This window comes from Haliaeetus leucocephalus, unplaced genomic scaffold (assembly GCF_000737465.1).
Source record: "Haliaeetus leucocephalus isolate CR32 unplaced genomic scaffold, Haliaeetus_leucocephalus-4.0 Scaffold83, whole genome shotgun sequence".
In the NCBI taxonomy this organism is placed as follows: domain Eukaryota; kingdom Metazoa; phylum Chordata; class Aves; order Accipitriformes; family Accipitridae; genus Haliaeetus; species Haliaeetus leucocephalus.
In genome coordinates, this window is record NW_010972519.1 from 2,956,736 (window position 1) to 2,971,498 (window position 14,763).

The window sequence follows — 14,763 nt, forward strand, 5'->3', positions numbered from 1 at the left end:
GGGCGCGGGAGGGGGCGGGGGGTGGGGGGGGGGGGGGGGGGGGGGGGGGGGGGGGGGGGGCAGCTGAGCGACAAATGCACACCCTCCCCCTCCTTTTTTTTGTTTGGAAAATAGTTTTTCTCGTCCTGGCTGAATCCCCTCTCTCTTTTTTTTTCCTGAAAAAAAAAAAAAACAAACCAAAAACCAACCAAATCCCAAACCAACCAACCAAATCCCGCAGAACAATTCGTTGAGAAATCCTCTTGCGCCCAGCCTTTGAGTGACTTATCCAGCCTGGACCCTCACGGGGATTTTAGCACCAGCCCTTCATCCCTGTGCACCGAGCCCCTCATCCCCACCAGCCCCATCATCCCCAGCGAGGAGATGGCCAAAATTTCCTGCAGCCTGGAGACCAAAGAGCTCTGGGACAAGTTTCACGAACTGGGAACTGAGATGATCATCACCAAATCCGGGAGGTAAGGCTTTCTTTCTAAAAGTGGGTTTGGAGGGGCGGTGTGTGTGGAAAAAAAAGGCAAAACACACAAAATCCCCACAGTTTCTATTTTAGGAGAGCATCGCGGATGGCCTAAGGGGAAGAGGAGGAGGGTGAAGCCCCTTAATTGCCGCCGCGGAGGTCAGCAGCCCCTCGGCGGGTGCTGCGCTGTGCGCGGAGGCGAGCGGGGGGCAGAGGGAGAAGCGGCCGGCTCAAATCAACCCGGAGGCGGGGAGGGGCGGTGTCCCAGGAGCTGGGTAGAAATATAGTTTCCCTAATAATTTGGTCCGTAGCTAAAAGCTGCTTTGTGTGGTGCGGTGATTTTTGCGGGGCTGGGTGGGTACAGACAGAGGGAAATAGGGCGGTCGTGGGGAAATCATTCAGTCAGGGCTCGGTTCGGTTTGGTTTTCTTTTCTCTGAGTTGCAAAAATGTGCAAAAGAATCCCAGGCTTTCTCGTCACCTCACACCATGTTGTTTCTTCAGTAAGGCTTTTAGGGTTTGGGCAGTCCGGAGGAGCCCAGTGTCTTGTCGGGTTTTGTAATCCCCAAAGTTACTTGTTATTAATGTAGTTCCCTGCCTATTTTTTTTTTATTAACAAGCTCTTCCAGCAAGTGCTATAAAAAAATATTTTAAAAAGTACGTATAAAATCTACAATCCGGAGTTCAAAATTTTAAACTGTTTAAAGTTAGTTATTTCTGGTCTATGGCAAAACCTTACATTTTAAAGTTGTGTTTTGTCAAAATTTAAGTGAAGAAAGGAAAGTTTACGTTTGAAAATCCCCTCAGAAATATCCTGAGCAGGCTTAAAAGAACATGCATGTAAAATATGTGAGAATATTAACAGAAATAACTTCTGCAATATTTCCCTAACACTTCTATGGATCCCATTAAAAAAATCCACATTTCTAAGGATTTATGTACCTTAGGTATGACTATTTTCTGAAATCGTAGTGTCCTTTTAACTAACAGCCAAAAAGCACATTTCTCCTTTACTCTTTCACTTTTACCATTTTTGCTTTTTTTGCTTCCAAAAAATCGTTCTGAATGCAAGCTGCAATTTCTGTCTGTATGAGGGAGATACACAGGATTTAACTTCTGTCATGCTAAAGCAGAACCAATAGATGCTTTATTTATTTTTTTTTTCAGGTAGTTTAAATTCAATTCTTACTTTTAGCAGCTTTTCAGAAGCTCTCTTATTTCTGTTCTCCATCCATGTATTTATTTTCTGATTTGCCTTTATTTCAGGAGAATGTTTCCTACGATCAGGGTTTCCTTCTCTGGAGTGGATCCTGAAGCCAAGTACATTGTGTTAATGGATATAGTTCCTGTGGACAATAAAAGATACAGATATGCCTACCACAGGTCTTCCTGGTTAGTGGCTGGAAAAGCTGACCCTCCACTCCCTGCAAGGTATGTAGATTTTACTGCTGGTCTTTCTTTTACTTACTTTACTTTTTTTTCTTTTTCTTTTTTCCTTCAAGAAATACCTGCTATTAATCTTTCCATACTGTTTGCAAACAGTGTTCTGAGACTTTGTGTCCATGCTCAACAAAGTTGTTTGCAAAACTCTGATTAATTTCTGTGATGCAGAATCGGGCCTCAAACCTCTGCTTGAGGCTTGATTTATACTGAACGTTCCAACCATGCAGGGTTTGGCTAAATGCCCTTTTATATATATATGTATGTATGTATGTATGTATGTATTTTAAATGTAGTTTGCCTCAATTCAGATAAGAAAGCTTAAAAAAAAAAAAAGATATTGATTTTTCTTTTGGGTTTGCCCCCCACCCCCAGCATTTGACCTCGTAATTTAAAGCAATCCAAGCACCACCAGCCAAGTCCAAGTAGAAATACTACATTACAGTTCAGTGCTGTTTATGCTTGAACTGATATTATTTCTTGATAACATATCCAGCATTTGCTAACGGATGATTTTATCCTTGCTTTTAGTCACCTCTTAGATAGCAGGCAAAGTATTGATCAGTTCTACAGCACAGAGATTTATTTTTTTCTGTTAAGAAATCATGACATTTTCCGAGACATTAGGAAAAAATAAGTGAATCTAAATCTGTGTCCCCCCCCCGCCTTTCAATACAGAAACAAAATGCTGTAGAAAACTAATTTCTAAAATCATTCTGTTAATGTAATTAATGACAGACTCCTTGCAGCATTGGGAAGCTGAGGCTGCAGCACTAGGCTGTATGGTAGGAGGGCACTTCAGCAGAGACCCACACTTCACTGTATTCAGCCCGGCACTTCAGTAGATACTTAAGTCCCCAAGTCCAGTTAAGACTGAAGCACATGTCGAACGACTTTGCTGAGTCAGAGCCAGAGATATGGAAATAACATGAATGCCTCTCTGGCTTCAAAGAAACTTTTCGTGGGGGGCTCCACACAGGCACACAGATCCGCTCCAGGTGGCTCAGCCCAGCGTTAAGAACTTGCTTATTACAGGGACAGAAATTAGAAGTGAAATGCAAGAAATGGAAGCACATTTTTGTGTGTGTGTGAGTATAGGGACCGAATCCTGCACACTTTCCTCATATAAACAGTTCACTGAAAGCTTGCTGACTGCTGATCTCTGGAAGGCGGCTCAGGGAAGTAAACAAACAAAAAGTGCATGCAGAGAAGCTGTGATTAAAGACAGCAACCTAGGAGTTATGTTGGCTTTGTTTTCATGGCCAAAAACTCCTTCTTGCAATGTGGTGGTTAACGTCTGAGGGCTTCATTTGACGTATTGTAATGGGCACTGATCAAAACCCAAAGAAAAAATGTGGATCCTGCTCCAAAGGAGTCAGCATCAAAAGAAGAAATAAGGGAAGGACAGAAATAGTTTTAAGGCAGGGTTCTCCCCTTCTTATTTTTCTGTTCAAGTGCCTTTTGGAATACCTTTAAACAGATTGCTAATTTACACTGGCATAGACTAGTTCAATGAAGAAATACAAGAATATAAGGCAAGACATTGATCCTTGGAATAATTAGCAGCCGCCCTACTGAGTGTTTTAGAGCTGGGGCCAAACCTCCTTGGAGTTTATTATCATCATACTGTGGTAGCTCTTTAAGGTCCCCATCAGATCAGTGCCCCTCTGCACAAATGTATATCTGTGCTGTTTCATTTTCGGGATGTTTTCAGGATGTTTTGCCCCTGTGTGTAAATGTATACCTTTCATGTTTTGTTTTCAGGATGCTTAACCAAAAGACCATTGATCATAGCACAGGCACAGATTACTTTTTCTTTGTATGAAGGGGACTTACAAATACATTTATGCACTTTCTCCTTTTTATGCTCCTGTTTGGTGAGAAAAAGGATGTCAAGAGGTTCAGCGTGCTGACATTTGCATTACTATTGCTTTTTCTGAAGCATTAATGCATCTTTTGAGGTGGGATACCTCAGTCTTGCTCAAACAGATTAAAAGTAGTACTCCTCCCATCTTGAAACGGGTTTGATCTTGCTCCAGTAACAGGAGCCCTTAATGAAGTTACAATTTCTTGTCCTCCAAACTCACTGTTTTAGCTCTCCTTACTTGAGGAGTGTCAGCGAGGGGCATATGTGCACTTAGCATCTGGACACTGGTGCCAAGGTGCTGACTCCCCACGCACATCACTGCCTGCATCTGCATAGGCACGATGGCATCAGGGGAATTACTCAGGAGTCATCTTGTGCATGGGTGTAAGACTTTGCAGGATCGAACCCGTTAAATGTTTTGCTCTTTCCATTATAAAAATAACTTTCAACTATAAGACAGCTTTTTTTTTCCCCCAAATTAATAAGTATTCTGTGATTCTGTTTGAAAGATTAGCCCTTCAGGGAACTTTCTGTAAAAACCAGTTTTATCCCTGTCTTCCTACTGTCAATGTTTAAGACAAGTTTATGTTGCAACAAACACTTAAATAAAAATACTTTTCAGAGAGTCTTTTGTAAATCTTCTGAAGTGCTATCTGGGGAGAGAATTCCTATGGGATATTTTATGTTTGTTCTTCTAAATTGCTAAGACTGTGTGAAACATCAGTTTAATAAGTTTCAGCATGCACCTTTATTTGCTCTTCTTCCTTTTTCACCTGCTTTCTTTTGTTCAAAAGTCTGTCTTTTTTTTTTTAAATTTTTTTTTTTTTACTGTATTTGGCTACAGTCATTTGTTTAATGAAGTTAGTTTTTATGTGCTTACAGAGAACTCTAGGTAGGAAACATTTAAAAGGTATATTTTGCAAATTATTCAAGACATTAAGGTAATTAAAAGCAGCATGCACAGGGCTTGTAGGTCCAGACCAACTGTTAAACTAAATAGGAGAGCAGTGTCGCATTCCAAAATATGCCAGAAGGAAGCAGTACCCAAACCTCACATATATCATGAAACACTATATACTGTGGAGGAAATTCACATCCAAATATGGCTCCTAAAGCCTTTGTGAATTGAAGCGAGAAGCTCCTGGTGTCTGGCCGGCCATGGGCAGCAGAGCCCCTGGCAAACTGCTGGGGGAGCCTTGTGTGCTGCGCTGGAGTGTGCACGTTTATTTCTCTAACCCGTTTGCTCACAATCTTCTTGATGACTTCTGCTTCAGAGGGCTATATGTCTAGTTTTCAGCCTTCTTCTCCAAGGTGTACAAGCTCAGGCCATAGGAGAAGTGTGCGGATAAGTGTAGTTCACCAGGTGGGACCACGTGTTGCAGTGGGATTGACAGCGCGTAGCAAATCAGTAAAGAAAAGCAGGGTCTATTAATACATTTATGTAACTGATATTCAGGTGCCCATCCTTCAGTGACTTTCCCGTTAGCACTCCGCTGACATCCAGGCACTTCGCAGTTTGAGAGCTGTGCCAAGCATTAACCGCCTATGGTGTAAAACGATTGTGCTCAGCTTTTAGACACATGAAGATCTTTACTCATTCCCCAGCACACATTTGAAATAGTTCAGCTTTTTGGTCCCAATTAGCCAAACCTTGCTCAGCCTGACACTCTGTGATCACAGTAAACATTATTAGCTATCCAGACATTCAAAATTAGAAGTGGGGCTCAAAAAAAAAAAAAAAAATCACAAGACTAGCTGAAAGCTTGCAGGACATGTTTAGGACTCTTTGTTTTGCCTTCTCTAATTCAAGGCTCTAAAGATTGAGATTTTCACAGCTTTTTATATGAAGGCAAAGTTAATTTTCATGAGAAGTAAAATTCTTTTGACGTAACAGGATTCCAGGTCTTGGGTTTTCAGATACATCATAATTTTTCATGAGCCTTGCAGTGCAATCAGCAGAGTCGATAGCAGTGAGGATGCTTGTATGCTAGGAATATTTTATTGTGACAGGAACCCTGGCTCAGCATCCCTCCCGTGGACATAGCTATACCAGCCAAGCTGTGCTTTGGATCAATGTAAGGAAAACATCCTCCACATCTGAAGCAAGCTGTGCTGGTAAAACTTTAGTTTCACTGTGTCTTGGGGATTATGCTGGCAAAACTGGAGAGTGCAGGATCAAATCTCCTTCCTCTTTGAGCAACAAAGCTGTGCTCCCCGGAGTCTCTAGTACAGGCATTCCTTGATTAGGGATCAGCATAGTCTATCAAAGTGTTACGCCCCATCATTCAGTGGTTTTTCCATTCTCCTCTTGCCTAACCAAGACCGGAGCTCAACAACAACAGCAAATGTTTATCTTTCTAACCCAGCATCTCAGCGCTGCCCCACCCACCTAATGGAAGAAATCCATCTGTGTGTCCAAAGACATCACCCAAAATGAGAGCCAAGCCCTCAGCGAGTGATAACCAACACTGGCAAAAGCAGAACAGGTCTGGTTTTCACTAGCTGAAGGTCTAGTTCAGCTCTTAATTCACTATCACAAAAGAACGTTTGAGTTAGTTAAATCATTTTCAGCAATACATTATTCCTATAAAATCACTGTTTTTAAATAGCCTGGCACTTGTAATTAGTCTAGTCATAATGTATATATCATTGTATCTACATGTCTTCTGTGCTTCCTTTTCTTCTGCTTAATTTCCCAAGTGGTGGGTTGTTAATTACAGAGCTGCAATTAATTTTTCACGTCAGACCGCTGTGCTGGACTGCAGCCTTCAACCTCTTATAAACAGATGTCACCGCAGCTAATGTGTGATTGAGTGCAGGTTAAAATCATTATCACAGCTTAATGTTACATATAAAGAAAAATGCATTTTTATCTACATTCCCCCATTATCTCTCTAATGACACTATGTTTTTTCTCTCGGAGCTGTAGTCATTGTTATTTTAAGTGCTTGTTAGTACAGCTGGGGGCAAAGACATGATCAATTTTTCATTTGGGAAAAGACACAACGGTGAATGTTAGTTAAGTCTCCATTTTAGATAATTAGATAAAATAATAGGTATGGTTAGAGAGCAATCTAGCACTCTGACACAGGATTCTTCATTACGTCCCAGTGAATTAAACAACTCAAGTCATCTGCTTTACTGTCTTTCATTAATGGTCGTATTTCAGGTGTTCATTACTTTGGGGGAGCTTGTGTCTTGTTTGAGTAGTAGATCTGTATTACCCTAAGCTCTCAGGAAATCCATGCCTGTGAAACCACCGCATACCCCAAAAGCAAGATATTACGGGCTTTTTAATTGCATACAGATGTGGTGCCCATGCGCAAGCCGAGAGGTGAGATTTTTTTTATGAGTAGGCCTTTTCCCTGTCTTTTTTAGGTTGTATGTGCACCCTGACTCCCCATTCACGGGAGAGCAACTGCTGAAGCAGATGGTGTCCTTCGAAAAAGTCAAACTCACCAACAACGAGCTGGATCAGCATGGCCACGTGAGTAGCTCTCCTGGTGGGAAAGGGTAAAGGAATCACTCGCTTGTGCCATAGGGCTGAGCTTGCGGGCGAGAGGCTGCGATGGGGAAAGTCTGCCATGGACCCCACGTTACACCTTTCTTGGCTGGCCCTTTGTACCGCAGTGGAGGAGGATGCTATGTGAAGCTTTAACGTGTTGGGTTCTAATCTCTGCTGACGAGAAACGAGTGACTTCAGAAATGAGGTTTTTTCACTTTTCATAACATAGAGCCCAGGTCAACACAAGCGTTCAAATTATGCTCCTTTGGCCATCAGAGGCAGCACATCCATTGGGGAGAGAAGTTCAGGGTGGAGTGGAGCATCAAAGTATGGGAGGGAAGGGAAGGAGGGGAGCTTTTTGTCATGCTTCTGCCCACATTTTGCTGTGACATGGCAGTGTACACTCTGCCACATGCACTGTTTAGCAAGCTCACATGCTTTTCCATGTGTGCTTGGAAGCTCCCTCTCATTACAGGCAACCTCTTGGGGTTGGGTCCTTCAATAGGGGCTCTTTTACTCCCAGACTCAATGCAGCATGGGCACAGAGTCAGCAGAAAATACTGGTGCGACACCAAAACAAAGGCTGTTGAATTATAAAAATAAGTGTGCTTCAGCTGCCCTTGAAATAACTGTAGGCTATCTGCAAGTTAAGGTGCCACAGGGTGGGCTTGGGCCTCTAAAGGAAACAGGTCCCTGCCCTAATCAGTACCAGTTTGTTGTCACAAGCCCTGCGGCTGGAAGCTGGTAAATAGGATGCAGAGCTGCTGGCCATGGGCTCCCACTATGCTCCATCAGCGGGGGCAACCCCTTTAGCTACCTGACTGTCTAATGGTAGGTGGTAAGAAAAAGTGTTGTCTGTCCTGTGCCCTCCCCCAAAAGTGGCCGTAAAGTGCAGGAATGGCTTGGTAGTGCCTCCAGATTGCAAAAGAAGAGCTAAAAGAATTTTCTCTGGGCTCGGTGATTCTCCAGGGGAAGAATGAAGGAGCAAGGGGATGGATCTGAAAGGGTTGTTGGCTGAGAACGGGGCAGTTAAGAAGAGTGAGTGTAAAGGCAGTGTTAGTAAACGAGGTGTCAGGAAGAGAAGAGTGATTTTGAATGCTGAAGCACATGTAGGCATAACTAACCTGTAAAGCTGAACAATTGTGGTATACACGGTGTCAGAAATCCCTCCCCTAGTGTGGCATTTATTGCCTGTTTGGACTGTGTGAGACAGTGGCCGTTTGTCTGACCTGTGTTCTCTGCAAATGCTTCTCATCTGCAAGAGAATTTTTACTCATTTCAAGACCTAAGAATTGAACCACAGCCATGATCATTCAAAATACATCCCAGAAACAACAACAAAAGTAGTTTAAAAAAACCAGAAAAGGAAAGAAAGCCCAGATAGATGCCTCTGTGTTGTTCTTTGTAAAGATCTGTCTGTGGGTATATTTTTCTTGAATCTGGTTCCCACCGTTGTTCCTCTCCTGACTAGCGGAGAATGTCTTCTTTTTTTTCCTTCTCTCTTTTATTTCATAATGTGTAGAAGGGCAAAGCTGAAGATTTGTGGGCTCTATCACTGAGTGATGATAGAGCAGTATATGTGAGCATTTAAAAAGAAGCATTTTTCATCATAACAGGGGCCATGTGTGCCTCTAATAAAGGGCTCGCAGCAGTATATTGCAAACTAGTTAGGAGCAGTCCAGTTCCCAGAAGCCCAGACGAGTATAAAAATGAAGTAGGTCTGAGAAGCTGTCGGGAACAGAGACATGTGACAGAGCAAGAAGACGTAATTGTCTCAAATACAGGCAGTGGGAGAAAATGATCTGTAGGGTTTGAGATACAGCCTCCCAATTAACTTTCCATGAAGCAGCGGAGGTGGATCCCATTCTGTACGTGAAGGCTTTGGACAGCTGAAGTCGATGGAAAGTTTTGCATGTTCAGTTAAGAAGAATAAGCCCCGAAGGCTTGATCCCATGTTGAGATTTGCATGGCAGGTGTTTATGCCTTCGCGGAGCACTCCCTTTTTTAATATTTTGTGGGGTTTTATGTTCCAAATTAGGGTGTCAGGTTTTATGTGCTGCCTTATTGAAGCTATGTAAGTACCATCATTGGGTGCTCAGTAGAATTAAGAAAGAAACTCATTCTCTGGAGCCTTTAAGGAGGACTCACTGTGCCATGGTCAACAGCATTTCTGAGCTCTTGTGTACTAAGAGAAGGGGAGAATCGAAATGCTTCCTGCAACCTCTCCCTTCAGTTTGAAAGAGCCCTTCCTCACTGAAAAAAAAAAGTTTTTAATTGACCTGCTAAAATCTCAGTTGTGTTTGATAAGGCATGTTGGTTCCCAAGGCAGTTTTAATGATCTAAAAGATGCCTTTAAGTACTAGTTATAGGTAGAGAAGCTGGATCCAACCTGAGTCCAGTTTGTTCTAGTTGCTTGCTTTCTCCATCCTCCAGAAGACAGTTTTGGTTGTTAAGGTAATTGTGGTATTTTATTTGTAGGGTGGTTCATTTCCTGAAAAGGAATCTGAAGAGAAGAGAGGCATTTGTTTGTGCTAGCATTTGTTTGTTTTCTCTTATTCTGAGACTTTTGGAGTTGGCAAGCATCTCTGCTTGTGTATCCTCAACAGCATACATAACCCCATAGCTATGCACATATTCTCCCCCAGCATCAGGCAGAAGCCTTATCTCTGTGTGCATGACATACGGCTTGCTCCATGGAAACACTTTCAGATCTCCTTACCAGAGGAAGGAAATGGCTCCCATCTCTGGATTTTTACAGCTGAGCAAGTAATTCCCATTTTTCTGGTCATGGAACATTTATGAACGTGATTTTTTTTCCAGATTTCACACAGACTGCTTCTTTTAGGAATTTCGGTTGCATTTAGTTGGGGTGGCATAATTTCTGGTTTATGGTGAGGTGAACCATGACTGTATATATTATCGTAATTGCTTTTCTGGCATTTATGGCAGCAAAACTCAAACACATGAAAGTTTGCAAAAGCAAACACAAAGGTGTGAATGTGGCCAACAAATAACTGTGAAAGCAGGGGTTTCAGAACAGCCACAAGGAGTTATGCCCAGGGGGTTTATTTAAAGTCAACCTGGCAGAAGTTAGGAACCTCCCTGCTTTTAGAAAGCAAACTTTGCCTGGTAACACTCTTCTTCGGTGAATATGGAAGTCGCATTCACAGCATAGTTCCTGAATTCAAAGCCACCTCAAGGGTTTTGCAGCTGGCATCCAGATTGCCTCTGGTGACCAGCCTGTAGCCAGTGGGAGCCAGATGCCTACAAACCTGCCTGACCTTACAGCAAACAGGATCCCATAAGGACGGATCCTGGTCATCTCCCCTGCTGCAGGCTGTCAGCACGAAGGATGGCTGGCGGCCTGTGACCACGCTGTACTGCTGGTAAGCATGTGCCAGGGGGCTACTGTAAGTATATGCGCACCTGCTGTTTCCCTTGGGGCACACCAGCACGAATATCGCAGAGCTGGCATCAGGGATTTTCTGATAGCTACACCATGCAGGTAGGGGACTGCTTGGACTCTGAGACCACTCTCAAGGGCTACTTCGGGAGATGCACCCTGTGTATGTAACTCCTTTAGACTGTTTCAATGGTCCTAATGTAAGAAGTTGCATGGATATTAAGGGGTACCTTTGTGCAGTATCCTGCAGACTTTAGTATCAGCCAGTACTGTAACGTTGGCAGCCTGTGTGGGGATGCAGATAGAGCACTACATACACACACCCACACAAAAAGGAAATAGTGGCCTTAACCTTGGCTTTGGGTCTTTTGTGACCTCCTGACTACATTCAGTACTTGTTTTGTAGCTGAATGACCCGACTTGCCTCTGGTGGGAATGTGTAGGGTAGAGCATCGTGGCAGGGGATGTCATCCATGTGCACTTCTGGTTTCAGGAAACTTTCATAAAGGATTATGCGGTCTTGTTTGAGAAATTGAGTTTCTTTATTACAGTTTGCATTCATAGAGGAGTGAAAGGAAAGGGCATGTGTGGGAGCTGCTCTGTCACGGCTTTTTCCTCCTCCCACTTGGCTGCTGCTCAGATGTAATGCCTTGGTGTGAATATTGCGGCCATGAAAGGCAATGGGAAGCGCTGAGCTCTGTGGGCCAACCCTTCAGTAAGCTCATCACCATCTGCACACTGTCCTTTAAAATGTCATTTCCAGCTGCTTAGAGCAGCCCAAGTGACTAGGATGGTAGGACAAAATTTTACAAAGAGAGGGAAAAGTGCTAAGGATGTTAAAGGCAAGGTCAATGGTCGTTGTGTGTGTGTATACATAAAATGGTGAAGTGATTTGAGAAAGGACATGAGCTAGTAAAAGCAGACACGCAACATTTTCAGGACAATGGTTCCCCATCACTGTAATGACTTTCTTGTTGCTGTGTGCCCCCCACAAAGTCACAGTGCGAGTCTTAGCAATGTTTGGACCTGAAGGAGCAGCGAAGAAAACGCTGATGGAAATTTTAGCCATGACAAAGCTGTCTCTAAGCTCTCCACTCCAATGCGACGTGCAACCTTTCTCATTGACTGAGTTAGCATGAAACACTGCACCACTTCTGCTGTGTTTCAGCTGAAGTTAACGCTTCCTGAGGAATGCACATTAGCTATTCCAGATGTACAGAGCTGACTGTAACGTCGTTATGGCCCCTGCAAAATAGAACCACCCACACCATTGCCAGTTTAGTCTTGTGACTGTGATTATATCCAAAACAAGGACTGGTGCAAGCCGAGCTCTGTATTTAATTCTTATATTGTAATACTGTGGTTACAGACAGCCAAACAAGCCTCCAGCCAGTGGTAACTGAAGCAAATGGGACTCTTGGTTTGACTCCGGTGAATGTTGAAATTGGTTACTTGGTACATTAGGTTTAGAATTGTTTGGGGAGCTTGCAAACAATTATTAAGGAGGATAAAATAGCAAACCCTGGTTATCTGGGGGTTCTGTACTGGTTTCCCTCCTTGCCCTAATTTTTGGTAGTCTGTGGTGAAGAGCATCTACAAAGTAGTTTGCTTTAAAGGTTTGCCACAGTAGAAGGATCTGGGGAGTTTTGGTTTTGGTCAGCTGGTTTGTGATGCCAGTGGTGGTGGTTTTCTGGTTGGGTTTTATTTTCTTCTGGTTTTTTTGAGGGGTTCCTGGCTGTTTTCATTCTGCACCTGTACATTTTTGCAAGTGTGGATTCTTGGTCATGAGCTTTCAAGTGTTACATATTTACATTTGCAGCTGACACCTGCAAACTGGGGCACATGCTAGCAATAACAAATTCTTATGTAAAACACCTCACCTGCAGGAACAGGTATCTATGCTTCAAAAAGCATGTGCTCAACAGTTGTGTAGGAGGGAGAGGAAACTAGCTCCTGGGATGCCTGCTTTTCCACCTTCATTGTCTGGAACTGCCTGAAGGAGCTGGAGAGTTTGCTCTGAAAATCAGCCCCTGGCTAGTTAGCTCTCAGATGTCTCCCCTGCAGTGTTAATTAGATCTTCCCCCCCCCCTACGGTTTTATAGCCTTCGAGGGTCCTGTTAACCTCCCTCTCAGGACAGTGCCTTGTCACTCTTTCTTGCAGATCATTTTGAACTCCATGCACAAGTACCAGCCAAGGGTCCACATTATTAAGAAGAAGGATCACACAGCTTCTTTGCTAAATCTGAAATCGGAAGAGTTCAGGACATTTATCTTTCCAGAAACAGTTTTTACCGCTGTTACCGCCTACCAGAATCAACTGGTGAGTACAGTTGCTAATTTCCATCGATTGAACTAAATTCCAACCTGCTGAAAACTTTCTTTTCCTCAATCTAAACTAGGAAACTTTCTGATATAACCTACCTTTCCATGCCAATGTCTGTAGTGACCATGCCCAATCTAATCCATGTTCAGGAGTAATTCTTGTGTGTATGGATAGTACTACTAACTTCAAAGAGCCATGAGGATTATGCATGGGAGCAAAGATGGCATGAAAGAGGCTTTCATTTGTCTTCCCTTCTGTCTATACAAAGCTGTTTTCATATTGTCATTCAGTGCTTTTCTAATTATAGCTCATTAAGGAGCTGTTCGTTCTTGCCGTGATCTTTCACTCCACAAGCTGTTAGCTGAGAGATACTCTGGTTTGCACATGATGATTTCATGGGCTGAAAAAGTTGACTAATTAAGCTGTAAGGCTCAAACGTAAGGGAAATCACTCAGAGATATGCTTTTCAGAGGCTGCCCAGATTACATCCAGATGTTCGAATTTCAATTTGCATGCCAGTGAATAATATATACAAAATGGAGGAAATCATAACAATGGATTGCTAATGAGTAATTTTAGGAAGTATATAAACAATCGGAGAGCAGAGGCTCTGCTTGATGGTGGATAGGGCTTTAATATTTAAGTCAGTGGAAATAGATTGTTGGCTTCAGTGTGATTCAGAGTGTGCTTTAAGGGCTTAATGACTATGGTGCTTAAAAAAAATACCTCTTTCCCTTTCTAATTCCCCCAAGTTAAGAAAAATACAAGTACTGTCCAAACATGTGGGCAGGCAGCATCACAGAGTTAATGTACCTGCTGGATTATTTAAAGAAGTCTGCATTTGTTAATATGAAGCAAAAGTAACTAATTTCTAAATGCTCTGAATAAAATGAAACTACTGCATAGGCGGCCAAGGAAGCTGTGAAGATAATACTGGTAGTATTATGCCAGTCCTTATGACAGACCCCACATCCCACTTTAGGGCTTTAATAGCAGAATGTATGGATTTGAAACTCAGGTTTGTATCTGAATGCTGTAGAAAATACATTCAGTACCTGGCAGTCTCAAGAATATAATGTTCGGACACGTGGTTAGATTTTTCCATGTAACTTTCTGTAGAAACCAGCAAAATAGTAACAGGCACAAAACCAGCTAAACCTGGAATTTATTTCTGTAAGATGGATTTGTGTTTACTGATGATACTTACACCAGAGATGTTTCTAAACTAACCTTCCCAAAGCACATACATTGAGTCCTGCAAAATTTCTCAATGGAACATCTCCGGAACCCCTAGAGGTTGATGCTGTCATTTTATTTATGACTAATGAAAATGGAGCCTTTTTTCATTTTTGCCATTTCTTTCGGAACTGTTTTAAGGAGGGATTGATTACATTTCTGGAGGTTATTAGATAAAAGCTAAATACATTACACTTTCAACAAACTATCTCATAATTTAAGATTTAAAGGGCATGCATTTATTCAGACAGTCAAACCACTGCCACAGAGTTGAATTGTAGGTCAGGTTTCATTTTAAGATGCTTTCTAGCAGATGTTCTCTGATTGTTTGTAAGACAGTCTCTCAGGAAAAATATGGCCATAAATGATTGTGAGTCTCATCTGGCTTCGGTGGATAAAAAAAGTTTCTCTTGTGATGTCATACCAAATCTTTAATATTAGGAAAATGGAAGTTTGATTGGTGAAAATATGCTCAAGAGATGAATAGACATCCTTATTATTCTGCAGTGCAGTTGGCTTGGTGTGTTGGTGATCTAA

At 42.5% G+C, this 14,763-nt stretch overlaps 1 protein-coding gene across 1 annotated transcript in view; it reads left to right on the forward strand.

Moving 5' to 3' along the window:
* Positions 1 to 14,763, forward strand: part of TBX20 (T-box 20) — a 34,913-nt gene that overhangs the window by 2,131 nt on the left and 18,019 nt on the right. The window contains exons 2-5 of the mRNA XM_010582724.1: positions 221 to 455; positions 1,719 to 1,883; positions 7,138 to 7,246; positions 12,829 to 12,987. Coding sequence (XP_010581026.1) covers positions 221 to 455; positions 1,719 to 1,883; positions 7,138 to 7,246; positions 12,829 to 12,987 — 668 coding nt within the window. The remainder of the gene's footprint in view (positions 1 to 220; positions 456 to 1,718; positions 1,884 to 7,137; positions 7,247 to 12,828; positions 12,988 to 14,763) is intronic.